This window comes from Artemia franciscana, chromosome 12 (assembly GCF_032884065.1).
Source record: "Artemia franciscana chromosome 12, ASM3288406v1, whole genome shotgun sequence".
Classification (NCBI taxonomy): domain Eukaryota; kingdom Metazoa; phylum Arthropoda; class Branchiopoda; order Anostraca; family Artemiidae; genus Artemia; species Artemia franciscana.
Window position 1 is genome coordinate 11,016,044 of NC_088874.1, and position 18,757 is coordinate 11,034,800.

Below are 18,757 nucleotides of genomic sequence, written 5' to 3' on the forward strand. Positions count from 1 at the left end.
TAGTAGTACACCTACTGCTGTGAATACTACAAAGGGTATGAAGAATTTCAGGGAATATTGAGGGGGAAGTTGAAAAGAATTAAAATACGCTGTGTGCATGCAGGTTGTCAAAAGGGCGTATCAGCAATATTTTAGGAACGGCTTGAAGCATGAAGTTGAAACTTGCGTGCTTGTTACGGAGGATGTTGAATTAACCAAAAGGGAACCAGATTAAAGGGCAAAGTGAGCACAATGTAAAATTGATTTTATTATTATTTTTATTCACCAAGGCACTTCGTATAGAAAGATTTGTCTCAGAAACTTCGAAAGGAACTCAATCAGTTGGAAATTTAAATTTATTGCATTCTTTTTAAGAATCAAAAGTTGTTGGAAGTCGACCAACCCCCCTAACGAGTTTTCCACAGGAGAAACTTTCCATGGGGGATGTTCTGGGGAAATTTTTACTCAGAGGGTCCGGTATAATCGGCACAACTTTAAGACTATCAGAAATTGAATCATTTTTTTTCAAATTAAAGTAAGGAGAAATTCAAATTTTTTACGGGGGGCTAGGGGGATATCCATGCTTGATTTAAAAAATAATCTGAAATTCAACAAAAAATATGGTTCTTCAACTAAAAGTAAAGAGCAAATTTAAAACTCAAAACGAGGAGAAATTATTCCTTACACAAGTCCCTTCCTCAATTCCTCGCTCGTTACTCTAAATTTTTTTAGTGCTTTAAGAAACTTCTATTCTAATTCAACAATTGTTCTTGTGTTTCAGCAGTTTTGATTGAAGAATTTTGACCAAAAGTTAAACTATAGTGTAAAGAGCAAGTGATTAAGGAAGGAGTAGCCCCCGATATGAACGGAGTAATTTTTTTTTGTTTAAATTTTTAAGGCTGTTCCTTACTTTCAGTTGAATATATATTTTTTATTTAATATGTCAATCCACATGCTGCTTGAACGTTTCCTTACAAATTTTTTTTTTATTCAAGAAAGCTATATCAACCTTTTATGAAAAGCTCTTACGCCAATGTCAATTCGTGCAGCAGCGCAACTAAAACTTATACCAGTATAGTGTACGCGGAGTCCCTGCTAGACGCTTCGCATTTTGGCTTTATACAGTGTACAACCCGAAAAGGGGCACGCTACGTTATAATTTTCGCACGTGAGACTACTCATAGAAGAACGTTTTATATTTACAGGTATTCAAAGCTAGATAAAATTGCTTTGAACTATCTTTCTCAATTTTAAGGTTGATTGAATAAGACATTCTTAATTGGGAATTAAAATAGGAGATTTTTGCATGTTAAACTATTTCCAATATTCTATAATCACATTGGGTTTCAAAAAATGTTTGAATATTTATTTCTTTACTTTATTTATTTATTTTTCTCAAAATCGATGAGTATATAAAATACTTAGATCTAGTTACAAAAATACTTCAGCAAATGAGACAAAGCAGTAATTTATAATAGGCTGAACTGTTTAATTCTTTTAGTTAATTCATTTAAAGATGAAAAAAAAATTACTCCCAACGGAGAGAAGAGCTCGTAAAGTTGAGGTATACACATACGACATATAAAATAAATAATACAACTGGTCATAACAATAGCAAAACAGGTACAAAAAGACAACATCAAAACGTAAAAAAAGAAATAGAAATATGAAGAAATGCTAGGTAGTAGGGGCGTGGGAGGTCATCCCAACACGGGGACACGAAAGTATACAAGACGTACCTAGAAAAATACAATATATTTTAATAGTTCATCTTTAATGATAAATAAACAATCTTTAGTTTTTTTTTTCTTTAGGATATATTCTGGATGAATCGAAGAAAGTTTTGGCATTCAGCTTAAATTTGTTGGAAATTAAAGGTATTTACTGATTGAAAACCTTGACCTTTCAGCACTTACAAAAGAGATTCGGTATGTTCCAGACCGCCGACGAGCCGAACGAGCAAAATCAGCAGATCTTTCGTAGAAATAATTATTAGAATTTTGTATTTGAAAATGCCATATGGAAATATTAACTGTTCGTTTATGTTTTAAATTTTTCAAATTTAAGGAAAAGAATATCGTTTTTGTTTGCGGTGCATTTTCAAGTTCTGAAGGTCGATGTAGAAAATTCCTAAGTATTATTACTGCCCTATTTGAAGTACCTGTAACGGTTTTATGTGCCTCCAAAAGGTATTAAGATAAACCATTGAGCAGTAATTCAAATAAGAAGCAATTAAAAAGTGGTAAATTATTTTCAATATGCAAAATGTAAAAATGTTTTTCATACGATACATCGACCCAATATTTTGAGAAAGATTTCCCTTAAATGGTCAATATGATTCTGAAATGACAAAAGGAGGTTAAAGAAAAACTCCTAAATTAGGGTATGATTGGACCCTAGGGATTTTGTGCTCACCAACCTGAAGCTCATGACAAGAAATCTCTCGAGTGGCACGTTTTGTGCGAAAGAAAACAATAAATTCAGTTTTTCTAAAATCTGGTACTAAATTATTGGAAACAAACCATCGCTTAGCCTATCTGAAGTAACATTTATGGATTAAAAACATAAATGAACAAGATCGCCAAAAAATAAATATGAAACATTGTTTAAATTCATGAATAATTCTCGGAAATGTGAAAAGAACATTGAATCCTACATTTGTAACTTTACAAGGTACGGCACCATCAGCACCGCCACCATTAGGCCTACATTGATATTATATGGTTTGGCTCAAGAAAGTTCGGTTTGGAAAATTTCTACGCTAAATTGTAAAACGTGATCAGGATTTTTTAAGTTTTTTCTTTTTTTTTTGAAAAAAATATGGATTTCATTTTGCGTCAAAGTTCCACTAGAAACCCATATTATAGGTCTTAAGCAAAAAAAAATGTTTTGCTTTACTCCCCCGGATTACGAGTCCGTTTTCCTTATGAATTTACCTATTAAAGCTTCTTTTCATGATTCGCTCTGGTCTTAAATAAATGGTGTAATTTATCATTTTTAGCCCATCAAGAAACTAAGCCATCAACGAGTGAGCAACCATGACAGGAGTTATAAATGACACAGCGTTAAAGGGTTCCCCAACCCCTATGGAAGATAATGTCACAAAATCAGAAAGTGAAACCGCTGTGTCAAAGCGTTCAATGAAACGAAAAGCAAAGAGAGAAAAGTGGGAAAAGACAAAAATGGAGAAAAGGTCTGTTCTATTTATTTTATTAATCCTATTCCTGTTATTCTATGTTTATGTGAGTTAATCTAGAAGTGCGTTTTCGTTGTCTTCATTGTTAAGACTAATTTTCGGCAAAACTTTTCAGTTGGAATAGGCGAAAATGTATTTAAAATCATTCATTCAAATGAAAAAAACAAGATTCCAAAAAAAAGCAAGATTCTTATTCCAAATGTGAGTAACTATTATAAAGTAATTACAGAATACAACATCTGTCCTGAATAGTTTTCAAAACAAAAAAAAATTACTATCTTTATAAACGAGCAATAATTGTATATGCATGTATTATTTTCCCGAAAACGGTTACATATTTTTTCGGAAAAATTGGCATCCTGATATATTCTGGCCTATAAAACGATCTAGATCGGTCAGAATTTTGAGAAAATTCGTTAGCTGCCTTAATTTTGGAGAAAAAATATTTATGTGAGTGACGTCGTTTTTATATACATGAGTATTGCAATGATGCAATACCTGTGACAATGTGAAAAAGCAGTACATTGTGATGTCACAATGTGGAAAAATTGAAGATTTTCATGTATGAAGAAGTTCAATAAATTGTTTAAAGAACAATAAACTGGTAAATGCAAAAATATTTGCATGTATATTGACAAGGGAATACAACAATTCCAAAACCATAAAAAGGAAATCAAAAGTTTGAAGCTTAGTGAAAATCGTTGTTTCCACATGATCCAGCCACAGATAAAAACAAAAACGTACTTTAGACTGCACCTAGGCTAGTAACAGTGAAACATGGTTCTTAGTACAGTAATTGCTAGAATATCTGATGGGCTGCCTCTGGCAGCATCAGTGCAGGATGATGAACAGGGTAGGAGTTTAGTTGACTATCAGAACCAGGCAAAAATGTTGATGAAGAAGTTAGATGCTCGTGGTCCAGAGAGATGTTCAATTGAAACCCCTCCTTTTATATTCCACTATTTAATCAAAGATGAGGTGTGCTACCTAGTGTTGTCCGAGAAAACATTTTCACGTAAACTAGCATTTTCATATCTGGATGATCTGCAGCAAGAATTTAGCTCTCAATATGGTAGAAAAGTTGCCACTGTTTCTAGGCCATATTCTTTTATTGAATTTGACAATTATATACAAAAGGCGAAGAAAACCTACATAGATCCCCGTGCGAGAAGAAATCTTGGAACCTTAAACAACGAACTTTTAAATGTCCAGAAAATTATGGTTCAAAATATTGACGATGTTTTGCAACGAGGAACACTTTTGTCTGAACTTGACAACAAAGCTCAGAATTTGGCCACACTGTCGACCAACTACAAAAAAGATGCACGACACTTAAACCGTCAGTCTACAATTTTTATGATTGGTGGCACATGCTTTGTTTTGTTCTTTTTGTGGTGGCTTTTCTTTTAATTTTTTATTCTGTGCCAGTGTTTCATTTGTGTAACTTCGAATATAGTTATTAATTTTTTAAGGACCTGGTATGTCAGTTTAGTTTACTAATAAGTCACAAACTCAAATATATAATTGGATGAAGCATCAAAAGCCTATCATAAATTCAATTGAATGAAATGCTTCGCAACTTATTCAGTGATAGTCTACCATAGTTCCCCCTCCTTATCTTTTGCTGGTACTTCAATTATTCGAGGTTTGTCAATGATTCTAGCGGTTCTACTCCCTTTCTCCACAATACCAATAATCCAAGCCTGATATCCCTCCTGTTTCTCAATATCTTTGCAGTAGGCTGCAGCTTGTTCACGAGGAAGGGCTATTAGCAGCCCGCCAGAAGTTTCGGCGCTCAAACCTTGCCCCAGCTGGAACATATTACCACAAGCTTTTGCGACGGCAGCCATTTTGGCGATTATTGGTAAATTATGGATTACGAATGCCACTTCGTTTTTCTGGTTAGCAGCCAAGTTTTGGGCGTGACCAAGGAGCCCATGGGCATTATATTTGTGCATTAGTCGGGCAGCTGAAATTAGAAAGAAATCATGATTATCCGTTAATATGATGTTGCTTATAATCTACAAAGTCAAGAATATTTGGTATATCAATTTTTTCAGTAGAGAGACAAATTTCTGGTATAATAATTTACATACAAAGAAAGCAATCAGCCTGTAAAACAAAAATTAAAAAAAAAATCTACATTTAAAATATAGTAAAGCTTAAAAATCTATATTTTCTAAAGTATGTGCTTTTCTAGTAGAGTTGATAACGTGGTAAACGTAAAACTGAATTTTTTGAAGAAATATCGAAGAAATATTGGGTATTTAATTAGAATTCAGTACGTTTAACGCGTTATCAACTCTACAAGAAAAGCACGTACTTTAGAAAGTATAAATAGATTTTTTGTTAAGTTTTGTTTTTACAGGATGATTGCTTTCTATGTAGATAAGTTTTACGTTATTTTCCCAGAAATTTGTCTCTCAACTTAAAAACAATTAAGACAACGTGTTTACATCTAAACGAAATGTTTCTCAGCTCATATTTGGACATAGACACCTCCCCTACACACAGAAATTATGGCTTTAAAAGCTTTTTTTTCATAATTTGATGTCTCAATGTTTGAGGACATTATCAAAAGGTGTACACTCGACATCTGATAACAATATGCTTGGAAACCTATGGGAATTACATTCTTCTTTTTAGGAAAAATATATTCTCATTCAAGAAATAAATCTTCCAAAGTAGACACCCTGTTGAAGGGGTCCCAATTTCCACGGAACGACTCATTTCCCTTATATGGAAGAATGGGTTTTAAATTATAGGGCGATGCCTATAAACTCCTAAAAGGTAATTGACTTATTTTGTTAATTTCAGAAATTTAATAAAGCTCTTTTGTTCTGTTGAATATAAATTACACTTATACTTTCAACACATATAGTTTCACAAAAAAAAAAAAAAAAAAGAGATTGCCAATTGAAAGCAATTGATAGGATATATTTTTTTAAACATGTGGATTAGCTTACAATGAATAAACCAAATTGTGTAATTTTCCTTTTACTGATCCTCACTTAATTTTTAAATTCGTATTTATGAGCTAATAAAGATCACTTAGACAATTAAACTTAGAGACAAGACACTAAAATTTTGAACGTAGGTAAGCTGGATCCTTAGGTTCTTCATTAGGCTATGTTTTTTTTTTTTTTTTTTTTACTTTTGATCGAAGGGGAAAAAAGAAAGCGACAAAACAAACAGATAGTTATGGGGAGGACATTGAACTCTCAGAAAGAAACACATTTTTAGAGCCTTCATTTTACCCTCGGCACCAAAGTTTGCTTACGCGTCACACTGAACATCCACATGATTAAAAGATTTTACTTCTGTTCTTTACTTTTACGTACTTTGGTGAATATTTACAATACACTCAATTTAGTCCCAATAGTCTAGCCCCAGAGCCTTCAGTTTATTTCATTTATATTTTTATTGTTTTAAATTTGGGTGATTTATATGAATATTATGTTTTTATATACAGGGTTGAGAGACTGAAATTATGGTACAAAGGCCTCTACTAATATATATATTTTTTTGTAAATGTCAATCGAAACTTAATTCTCTCAGTTCAAGGTTCAAATTTCTAACAGTTCAAGCTTCAAATGGATTTTGTGGTTCCTGTTTAAATATGTCCTAGCTCTGTTAAGGAAAAGTGTATAAATAAAAAAAATACCAATCCTATTAAGCCGTGCCATAGAGTCCATCGCCCTCAAATAGGCTTTTCGAACATCTTCTTCCGATACACAGAGCTTAATCCTGTTCCACCGTTCTGGAATGTCTAACCATTGATGAGCATTAACTTCTACTTGGGTTCCTAGAGGCTTTGTTAATACCAGGACGTCACCAACCATTGCATTATCAGGCCTACAAAATAAATTCAAGCATTAATCCTTAACTTTAATTTGGCTTAAAATGTGGTCAATTATGTGAACGATTTTGTTAAAAATCATGAAATTTTGTTGAATACGATATTATTTTGATATAAATTAACCTGTTAAAAATTATTTATGTTAGTTTTCCAAATGAATGTGATCCTTCTTGAAAAAAAAGAGCCAACAGAAGTTCTTTTTTACTAACATGCATCGATAGCGCACGTTTCGTGACTTACGTCTAGGGCACACGCTGTGCGTGCCGTTTAAAAGCAAGTAACATATAGATGGGCTTAAATATATGCATAATATATTTACCGATGTCTTTATAATTCTGCATCAAAAAAGGAAAATTTTGCTACAAGACTACATAGTCTTGGAGGAAAAACTGACAATGCAGCTTGCAAAGAGCAAATAGGCAATGTTAGCATTATTCTAATTTTCCTCAGTTCACAAAAATACCTCAAAAGTAAATAATGCTCTCCAAAGTTTCGACAAAATTAACGCTCGTCAGAACATGAAGATTAACATAAAATATAAGTCAAAAATTCAGATCAAGAGGAATTTTTAAGGGAAAATCCCTACCTACCCCTACTTTCTCTCAGGGAATTAAGGGATAGTCGAAAAGTGTATCTAGTGTCTAAGTTTTGAAAAATACCCTAGGCCAAAGGTATAAACTTTCAGGACTTAGGGTAAATTTGCATGAAAATCCAACAACAGTAAGCATTAAAGTAATCGTAATAATGAAGAAGATAAAGTAAACAAATAAATTTTCAAATGGGGATAAATCCATTTATTTAGACAGTGAAGAAACAGGTACAAAAGTCCATACATTCCGGTCACATATACAGCGATCCTCATCAGTAGAATTACTAAATTAATATAATTGGAACTAACATATTTATACAAAAAAAAAACCGGTAAGTCACAAAAAATGAGCTTCTGGATAATTCACTAGATTATTTTCAGACAGAGTTCACTGAAAAAGTTCATTCAATGTCTTGAAACTCTGGTGTCAACACAACCCCTGGTCCGGGGCAGGCGTTGTAAACTATACCCTAGGGGCCTATATGGTTCTTACGGAAGAAACACGCGTATAAACTTCAGAGATTGCTCATTCGATTGGGAATTGAAGGTTCTAGTTCATTTTTAAGAGTCAAAAGAGATCACAGGGCAACTACAAAAGCCCAGATATTTCGATCACATATACAGCAAAGAATACCTATCATAATCACTTATGGTTTTAATTAACAGACACTATGGTCAAATGTATACGGGGATGGAAACTTATCAAATAAATCAATCAATGAACTTATTTATTTAATGTGTATTAAGACTAATGAACGCATGCACTATTACATTCACAAAAAGTTGAAGCTTTATAGAGTTTGGTGGAGTTGAAGTTTTTTCTTTTAATTGAAACTCCTCTTAAACGTTCCCTAAAGGTTTCACCTTAATACCCTTAGCGTCATTAGTTATAGTAACTGCAATGGTAGTATTATAAATGTTGATCCTTTGGGCAAGTTCAAAATCCGCCACAACATACGCTTAAAGGTCTAACTTACTAATGTAAGCCATTTTTGAGATATTGCTTTGTTATCTTTTTGAAAATCTACATACTCATAGTTCGTTTCGAATTAGTTCAACATCCACTAAAATATCCCTTGAAAGCTTCAACCTTAGTTGAAGGAGTTGCAGGCAATAAGAGGATTTATTTTTAGTCGTAATACCAAGTATTTAGGTGTGATATTAGATGAGGAACTTTTTTTTAAAGACAACATATATTGTATACAATTGTAAAACTGACTGGAACTGAAAAAAAAATGATAGAAAACGACATTTTTCAATGAAAAACCAAAGTACGATGAACCTCAAAATGCAAAAAACTTTTGACCCTGCATCTATCTTAGATCTGTTCAGACTTAGCAAACACAATTTCAAAATAAATAATAATAAAAAAAAGCTTGTTTATACCCATTTTTATTACGTTTTTATGAGTCGGGCAAACATTTCAAAGGAGGAGGGGCTCAATTTACTTCTATTAATCCACATTTCTGCTGTTTAACTGAAAGTTTTATTTTACTTAGGAATTTTGTGTAAACCAATTTATACACCCCTAGAGAGCTAGACCCCTAAAAGTAAATAGAAGAATCGGTTCGAATAGTTTGGTTTCTACAACTTATAACTGCTAAAACCCTTTTCTAGAAAATGAAACTTTTTCACAAATTCAGCACTCATTACCTATTACTAAGTTTTACATATATACCAGTGTGAATATGAGATAACAAGTTTAGTTATGAAACATAGGTTGTTGATTATGTTTGTCGGATTAGCATTTGGGAGTATTTTCATGTGCTATATTATTTATATTTCTGTGTGACAAGCAAAAGATTTCTGTGTTGTGGAAATAGTGAATAAATAAAGTCTTCCACCCTTAATATAATTTTTATCTCATATATTTCTCAATTATTCAAATCTATGTACGGTATTGTTCACTGGCATGGCATTGGTTGTTTGAATAACACTTTTGAAAACTCGAGGGACTTGACAGCAAAGTTTCAAAGCTAATTTTCTTAAATCCATCTATTTTTCCCCTTCTCCACACGGACTACTTCCGAAATGTTTTCAAAATTTTTGTGTCCAGTGCCAGATCTACAAACATATTTGCTCTCAAAGAATTCTAAAAGTTAGATATGAAGCGTTAATGTTTATTTGTTTTGTATGTGTATTAGTTAAGTGGCAGAGACACATTCCTCTACGCGATGGGCATAGTTGAAATAAGAAAAGAATAAAATCTGAAAGATTATTCGCTGATATTTGGCCTGAACTCGGATGGATCAAGTGTATATCTTGTTACTAATTTTTTTATTCCATTTGTAAGTGCTATTATTTAAATCCATATTATTCATTACTAGTTTCATAAGGCCTGAGCTTCAAGGGTATATTTTAACTGTTGTATATTTAATTGTTTGAATAAATAAAACAGAGCTGAATATTACCACTCAGTACCCTTAGAAGTAACAACCAACAATATTTCTAAAACAAAACACCTCAGACACAATACCAGCATTGAAAATGTTTAAAAATATCACCTCAAAGAAGTTCAGTTAAAAAAAAAAAAAAGAAAAGAAAAAAGAAAAAAAAAAAAGCAGAGTTTCTGTTTCAAAGCAAATTAAAAGCAATAATTACTTGCAGTACTTACACTATGAATTCATTCGGTTGACAAACAGTTGTTGCAACTCCACCAATTTTTAACCAAGGGTTCATTACAGTCTGACCACCAGTTACAGTTGAACCAGCCTCAGTGGCACAATCCTAAAATAAATACAAACAATGAAAACAAACAAGTTATACAGCTATAAATACTTAATTAGAATATCAAAATGAAACCTAATTGTTTGGACAAGTAAAATACATCCCTTATTCTTGCCGAATTTGTGTCTCAACTAAATAACGACTAGATTTTCGTTGCTATAATAAAGCATTGCAAAGCAGCATTTTGATTTCGTTTCTTCATCACCAAGGAAATACGATTATTGTCATCCCTATGAAAGTTTGAAAATGGAATGTCTCTTTACCATTATTCTTTCAAAAAAATCCGTTCCTTAAAGACAGTCTAAAATATACAGTATTCTCAAAACCAACTTTATTCGCTATTTCCTGAAACCCAATCAATGTAATTAGTTTTTACAAGCACAATGTATCTAAGCTAATGCTTCCTTACTTTGCCTCAAAACATATAACCTTTATTGTTAGTTCTAAAATTTTCGCATTTATAATAAATATTTATAATTGATTTATAATCGCATTTATAATTGATGCAACGGTCAATCTAATTCAATATCTATCACCGAGTCATAGTCACATAGACACTTTACTAATAACTACAAAACCAGGTTATACCACTCTGCATTGCATTATTATTTATAGAGTTATTAAAATTTTGTTGATGCAGCTCCACATCTTTCGAAGTGAACGTGATTATACTTCTTGTTCCTAAGTCGCTCTTTGTTATACAGGGGAAATCCTTACAAAGACAAAACTTTGAAGCCTACTAAAATATAGACTGCAAATACAAACATATGTATGGAACTACTTAACATATAACATATGAATAGATGCTCAATGATCTAAAATTTCTTGATTCACATCACTTTGGCTAATAGTACCCTCTTACGAAAAGCAAGCAAATACGGATAATTGGGAGCGGAACGTGGGTGGGACTGAGAAGCGATGTACACCTCCAGATGTGCATTTGCTCTGTCCCCTCGATCCACATTTTCTCACCCATACGTTTCAAGCAGATTGAAGGTAGAAGAAAAGGTCCACATCTCCGAAGATTATCATTTTCTTGCTCAAATGACCAATAATATATGCCCCATAAGTTCCAAGCTGATCAGGAAAAACGAAATATGCCCAAATGCCTTTCTACTGAATAGATTATTAGAGAAGGTGTCTTTGAGGGACCGAAGGCCCAAGCTATATCTCTAATCAGAAGTAGATCAAAGGTTTGTGTATGATTTTGCTTCAAATATGGCAAAAACTGCCTTGTATTTGATAAAAGAAAGGTAAAGAGAAGAGCAAAAATTCCAAGGCCTCCAAGTAGTATTAGTACTATTTACAAAACTACTTACTAGACTACTGCTTAAACATTACTACTTACTACTACAAGTATTAATTGGAAGACACTGTCTTTCTATAGGAACCTCACAGAATAGCGTTCCAGGTTCTGTTTTTGGAGTAAAACTCCAGATCACATCAAAGGTTGTGTTCCCATTCACAAACTGAACTATCCACTAATGAGCAGAGAATTTGTATTTCATCACCATTTCCTGTACAATTAGGAACTTTAGTCACTTACTATATTTACTACTTAGTTAGGCTTCATTTTAGAATCCTAAAATAAAACATAAATCACTACTAAACCGAAATTTATAATTTTTTTCAAAATAGTTTAAAGGAGTACTGATCAGCGTTAAAAAGTTGATTTTCTTGCTGTTAGCCAACTTTCAAATATCACTATTAAGAAAGAAGAAAAATAAAACTCTAATTTCTTTAGCAATGAGAGAGAAATTAAAGTTTAAGAGACATATGAAACACTATATTCCTAATATAGATGCAAAAAACCGAAAATGAAAGTACAAGTCAAGGCACAATTCCAAGTCCAGAAAAAAAATCATATAAAATTAAACTTTTCTAGAACTATATAATATCAATACCAACACAACAAGAGTACGAGTATCGACATTTGGAAACCAAAGAACTATTAAATTTCAGTAAATACACGTATTTCCACTCCTCTACCAGAGTCTCAAACACGAACAGAAATTACTTGTAAAAATAGATGGCAGAATTGTCAGACACAGATGGTTCTTTATGGAGCTCTGCATTTTTCTATTTTAGATTTTTAGGAAATGCTTTGAAGATGCACAAGAAATCGCCAGGGAACTTGAGAAAATCCCAAGTTTAGTTTATCTTTTACTTGAAAGTGAATTGGTGCTGGAAAGGAGATCAGCACACGAAAATAAAACCATGGCTCAAAGAAAAGGATGCTTGTCGGACCAACTTGAGGTAATCCTCTTTAGCAAAAACACAAAATTCCTCTTATGCTAAGAAAAAACGAAATAAAGAAGAAAAAAAACATAACATAACTCCCTCAACACAGTTGCAGAAGCACAGAATTATGACGACTTGTGTAAAATAGATATGATTATTCCTCAAATTTCCCTCCCCACCCCCTTCACACCTCCTTAGTTCATGTTTTAATTCATTCTCTACTTTTAATATTCCTTTTATTTTGATATGATCTATCATTCAGATAATTCTTATGCAAGCCCCTTATCCTCTCTTATTACAACAAAGTATTTTCACTAATATCCCAAGTTGCTATTCTTTTTAGTCCTTTTATTCTTTAAATCCTTGATATTCCTAGCTGACTAATTATTTTTCAATACTTTTAGTGCTGCCTCTAATTCTTCCTCGCAAAATAAATCTTCTTTCAGTTCCACGTTGGTAGACTCTAGGATGAGGATTGGAAACAAACATTCCAAGAACAGTTGAATATTAAACTAAATAATCTAAATTTTAGACAATGTAGAGGATGGACGGATTAAATGCATATGCCTAAAATAAATAAAGCACATTCAAATAGTGTGTTGCATTGAAGGCGACCTAAGCGCAACGGGTTATAACACATCTCTTGACCTGTCCAGCTTAGTACAAGGTTTCAATTAACCGTGTTCCCCCTAATCTCTTAGAACATATACTAAAACCATCTTTCTTTTATTTTAACATGTTCCTTTTTTATGACAAGTACAGATGACCTCTATTTTAAAAAGCAATAACCAGCAAGCTAGCCCACAAAAAATTGAACATGACTATTTAGTATTTTACATACTTAGATCATACATCCTCGTTGCCTAATTTAACATATCTATATTGAAATGAAAAGAAGAAATAATTACCTTGAAGCCTCTCATCATGAGGGGGACGACGACGTCTCGTTCTTTTTCCGTCATTTTTGTAGAAACACCAAGAAGCATAAGCATATTGTCACATTCGGTCACACCCATTGCAAAAAGATCACTAAGAACATTCGCACATGCGATTTTGCCTATAATAAATCTCATTCAATAGAAGTTAGAATTAGAAAAGTATAACAGGTTCTAGTTTAAATAATGAACGGGCAAAGTGAAAAAAACAAAAAAAAACAAAAAAAAAACAATTTCTAAAAAATAAAAAGCTGTCTTTTCTCTGTAGTAAACCAAATTACGACCAAAAGTAGAAATATAGTAGTCTGTAGAATGATTTGCGAAGATCGGTCAATGTTTTCAATAGAAAAAAAATAAAGTGTAAAGACTTGGGTCTTTAAAAGCCTATTTTCTGAAAAGGGAAAAGAATTTCTCCTTTGACACCAGCTACATTTTCGCACAGTGCATACTTCAATAAGTTTGGCAGCTACCAGCTTAAAAGAATGTACATGTACGTTAAAATATTTGAAAAAATAACCTATCTCAATTTTTTCGAGCTACTTAGCAAAGATAAAACTAAATTAAAGCATAAAACTTGAACTCAAGACATAGTTCCATTCGTTCCAAAGAAATTGGACTTGCTGTAATAATCAAATATCTTGTATGAAAAGACATGTAATTGCGTAAAGAGAAAAAAAACTGGTAATTACAAAAAATATTTTGTATGTATTTTAACAAGGGATCACAACAATTCAAGAACCTTAAAAAAGAAAACTAAAACTTTGAAGCATAATAGAAATTGTCGTTAGAAAAAAGTCATTACCGAATTTCTTTTCTAATAAGTATAAGCAATGTCTTTAAGAAATGAAAAAAAGTTGAAAAGTGTTGTAAGTCCAGTTCAGAATCGCGAAAGTTATTATGTAAACTGCAGACATATTTAAGGTGCCTGAGCAATAATTTTAATGTTTTAATTCAAACTAGAAAAATATCTGAAAATTTCAAAATTATCTTTTTGTTGTTGATAAAGTCTACTCGGTACGTGATTATGCTAGCAGGTTTGAACGTAACCAGTTATGTAATGTCAGTAGGAAGGCCCAAAAACCAAAAATAAAAAGAATAAAGTTTTGTTCATATCGCCATGAAAGATCCTCATGACCTCCGGAGAAAGTTGTGCAGTTGGCGTAATTTTTTTCACGGTCATTGGTAAATATAATGTTGCCACTTCTATTTTTTGTAAGAGGGGTTTTCTATCTGTCCAAATGTAGTATTTCGTGCGACAGTGGATTTTCTTTTCAAACGAGAAGAAAACTTTCGAAAAACGATCATCTCCGTATTCTGGGGTCCTTGTATTATTTTTTCTTTAAATCCCCCTTCTGTCCTTTCAGATATTTCATGCTAAAAATCAATAGTTTTCTGTTTTACAGCAAAGATGTACGAGAAACAAATTTAAAGACAAATAAACATTTTAGTGGCAGATCCAAAGTTTTACGGGGCTTAATGCTAGAAATTCATGCTCTAGAATATTCGTTCAGTTTATTTACCAGCAAATAAATAAAATGGCATTTCTTACCGCTGAGTCTGTACAATCTTAGTACTTTTACGGCATAATTTCTAGAACTATCAAAACTAAATCTAAAACTAAAATCTTAGAAAATATTTCTAAAACTTCTTTTTGGCATTGTTCAAATAAAACTTACTGTTACCTTGATTATCCTTATAAATTTTATTCTTTCTTTTTCTTTCCATTCTTAAATCAAACCAAGTTTATCTTTACCTTTTGCATGATTACAGCCATACTATTATTCTCCTTTCCTTTGTTATCGCTTCAACATATTGTATTCTTCCTTATCCCCTAGACGCCCGATTCATCTTATTTCTTTTCCTGGCTGCAAATAGCGACGACACACGCGTGCCTACTCATGAAAAAATCTGATGTCGCTTATGTTTCTACTTGTTTATATGTTCTCCAGAGCAGATGTATCTCTGTCCGGCTTTGGATAATGTTTGAGATAGGGAATAAAATATTGTCTAAATTTATCTACAGTGTTTTCGAGATTCCTATTAATTTGTTTTCGTTACATACTTTTACTATAAAGATTAGCCAAAATAGCTGTTACCATTCCTGAATCAGCTTTAAATGGCGACTCTTCCTGAGTTAGTAGTTTTTTGTTGTTTTTTTCAAAGTGCTATTTTAACTTTTGGTTATAATTGACTGTGGTTCACTTTTTACTTTCTAGCCACAGCTGCAACCATGATGCACTTTGACCGCATCTTTCAGATCCTGGCAATTCCACCCGTAACTTACATTTCATATCTTCTTAATTCACACTTGAATGCCTTCTCAACTTTTCTTACTTTCTTTTTATTCTCTTAAGATCTATCGCTCAGAAAATCCTCATTGTGTTCAGAAACCAAACACTATCCTTATTTACTGACACTCTTGTGCATGGCCTTTTCTGAATGAATAAATAAATGGTATAATCATGGTCAACATTAAATCGAATGTTGTGTCTGTCACATTAGCTGATCAAAAAAATAGGATACGTGTGATGCATCATTTTGTGTATGAAGGTGCAGTCATTGTCAGAAATTAAATTTTATTTTAATATCACCTTGTTTTTTATTAAAAGAGCTACTTAACATGGTGATATCCTTTTAAATGAACCCTCTCCTGGCATTATATTACCTCTAGTTTGGTACAATCAATCGTGGGGAAAAACAAAAAGAGGAGACGCATCACTGCTTCCCAAGCGAAAAAGTGATTTACTTTACTTTTCAAGATAGGTGACTATGATTCTCCTTTTAGTTTTTGACCATGGTGGTTCCAATGTCAGATGTGGCTCCAGGTTCCTACATTCCAATGATGTAGCTTTCATTTTGATGCAACACCATTTTTGAGAGTTGTTCCTTTTTGAAATTTCCATAAATTCGTTTTTGTAGCGAACTTTTACTGTTAAACTTAGCCGAAATCGCGAATTAGCTCGAATCGCGATTATTATCACATTGACAGGCTTTTTATTTCAAAACTCGTTTTTAATATTAGGGAATTATGGGCCTGGGTCCGTGTTTTTACTAGGCTGCAGATACTACTGCAAACATGATAAAAGCATCATGGAAGCATTCAGACTACCCGAGTACTACCGGGCTACCCGAAACTACCGTTTCGTGCATTTTGTAGATAAATTGTCTTACAGGCGGCAAGAGAGAAAAAAACTGAAAGAGAAAAAGAAATTGGCAAAAGCATTTCCAGGCTCTGTAGAAAATATTCGTTCGACTGGCTTACGAAAAAAGCTAAAACAGACTACAATGGGCAGTAGTTCCTGTAAGCAAAGGGTCTGTGTTGATCTATCTCTAGATTCGTACATGTCTGAAAAGGTAAGCTCCTTTTTGTCTCTCTTCCATTAATGAACTTGTCATAGTGATAGGCTATTGTTAAGCAAAAGTCAAAATGCTTTCTCAAAAATGTATTTTTGGCTATTAAGAGCGAGTGTTCATCCCTTGGGTGAGTTTTTAGAGGTGTATTTACTTTATAAAAGGTACTAAAGACCAGTCATGATTCCAAGTAACAGAAAATGCTACAGGAAGGTTTTCCCTCTTTAGGTCCAATATGTCGCCCCGAAGAGGGTTTCAGTTCCCCTGGCTCATAAGCTAACCGATGAAATTCTGACTGATTAAGAAACAAAATTCACACAAGCTTCAGCATCTGTAGCTCATAAACTACCCGAAATAATTCAGTCTACTCAGAAATAAAACAAAATAAATTTGCAAAAGGTTTCAGAATTTATTTTTGTTCCTCTATAAAAATGTGAGACTCGTCTTGTAAAAGCGCAAGATTTGCCCTTTGTTTTAGTCATAAGGGTATGAGGCAGTTCGCACTGTGTGTTGTGTCAGGGCTACTATTTACTCTATGATGCATTGAGCAGCTCCATCTTTGGGAAATATGCAAAAAAAAAAAAAAAGAAAAAAAAAGAAGAAGAAGTCTTGTTTTTGTTGCATCGAACAGTTCGTGGTAATGAACTGTACGTAAGCAGTGACTCGACTCAGTAGTAACCAAAACTGTAAAAATTGGAGTTGAATGAATATGCTGATTCATTAAGTTTAGTGTTGCTCATCGAAAGCTACGAGGCTGAGAAAGTTTGCCTGATTTTTGAAAAAAGGTGGAAACACTCCTGAAAATTCAAGAAATCTTAATGAAAATCGCACCATCATAATCAGCGTATCAGAGTACCCTATTGTAGAGGTTTCAAGCTCCCATCTGCAAAAATGTGGAAATTTGTATTTTTTTTTTACCACCAGAAAGATCACGGATGTGTGTTTATTTTTTGTTTGTTTGTTTGTTTTTCTCAGGATGACCGTATTGATTCAATGGTCTTAGAATGTCGAGAGAGGGCTCATTGGGATGGGAATTAAAAGTTCTAGTGACCTTTTTAAGTGCCCAAAAAGACTGGAGGGCAACTAATCCCCATTCCATACCGCTTTTTTCCCCAAAGTCCTCCGACCAAAATTTTGAGATAGCCATTTTGTTCAACATGGTTGAAAGGTTTAATAACTATGTCTTTGTATATGTCGATGTCTATGTATGACCCCATATAGCCCCTGGGGAAAAGCCTGTAAATTATCGAAGTTGCCCATTCTTACATATAGTTTTTTTTATTTTTTTTATTTTTATTGGGAAGTTGTTTGGCCCCTGGCACTAGTAATTAGATAAATATCCTTTTTTGCTGTCTCTCTTCTTGAGTTGAATTCATCCCCACTTTTGGACTCTCTGTTTCATCTCCCCCTCCTTTTATTCATAAATTCCACGTAATCTATTGGCCTTTCCTTTTTCGCCTAATCTTTTGGTGACTTCTCGAGGACTTGCTAATTAGATGCAAATAGAAATTGTGTATTTGCTATGAGTCACCATGGGCCAAAAAGTATTTTTAAAAAGCTAGACATTGACTGAGGTAAAAAGGAGGGTTGGATCATTCATTGTGGGAAACCACGTGGCTATACGTCACATCCCCTGACCCTTAGGATTGGTTGGTCTCTTTAACCTGTGCCTCTTCGCTTGTTGCCAACTTGAAGCTTTAATTACTTTTTATGGCACTTGGTAAATACCAAGTGGCAGATAGCGATCGCCAATTCTGTCAGTCGGTCTGCCGGTCCCGGTTTTGCTAGTTTAGGCGCTTCCAGATAAGCTAGGACGATGAAATTTGGCAGGCATATCAGGGACCAGACCAGATTAAATTAGAAATAGTCGTTTCCCCGAT

General features: G+C 33.3%; 3 protein-coding genes across 7 annotated transcripts in view; 2 read left to right on the top strand and 1 right to left on the bottom strand.

The window, feature by feature from the left end:
- Nucleotides 1-18,757, top strand: part of LOC136033674 (tRNA methyltransferase 10 homolog A-like) — a 47,363-nt gene that overhangs the window by 14,024 nt on the left and 14,582 nt on the right. For 3 of the 5 annotated variants that reach the window (XM_065714507.1, XM_065714508.1, XM_065714506.1), the window contains exons 3-4: nt 2,981-3,172; nt 16,700-16,880. In XM_065714507.1, coding sequence (XP_065570579.1) covers nt 3,018-3,172; nt 16,700-16,880 — 336 coding nt within the window. In that variant the 5' untranslated portion in view covers nt 2,981-3,017. Of the gene's footprint in view, nt 1-1,837; nt 1,857-2,980; nt 3,173-16,699; nt 16,881-18,757 lie in introns of those variants that run through there. The other 2 variants (XM_065714509.1, XR_010618989.1) reach the window with 2 other exon arrangements.
- Nucleotides 3,886-4,585, top strand: LOC136033675 (vesicle-trafficking protein SEC22b-like). Its single transcript, XM_065714510.1, has one exon. The coding sequence runs from the start codon at nt 3,953-3,955 to the stop codon at nt 4,583-4,585; it is 633 nt and encodes a 210-aa protein (XP_065570582.1). The 5' UTR covers nt 3,886-3,952.
- Nucleotides 4,680-13,679, bottom strand: LOC136033673 (inactive selenide, water dikinase-like protein). The gene is made up of 4 exons (XM_065714505.1): nt 13,500-13,679; nt 10,238-10,350; nt 6,840-7,030; nt 4,680-5,144 (listed from the first exon to the last, which is right to left on the bottom strand). The coding sequence occupies exons 1-4, from the start codon at nt 13,662-13,664 to the stop codon at nt 4,771-4,773; spliced, it is 843 nt and encodes a 280-aa protein (XP_065570577.1). The 5' UTR covers nt 13,665-13,679; the 3' UTR covers nt 4,680-4,770.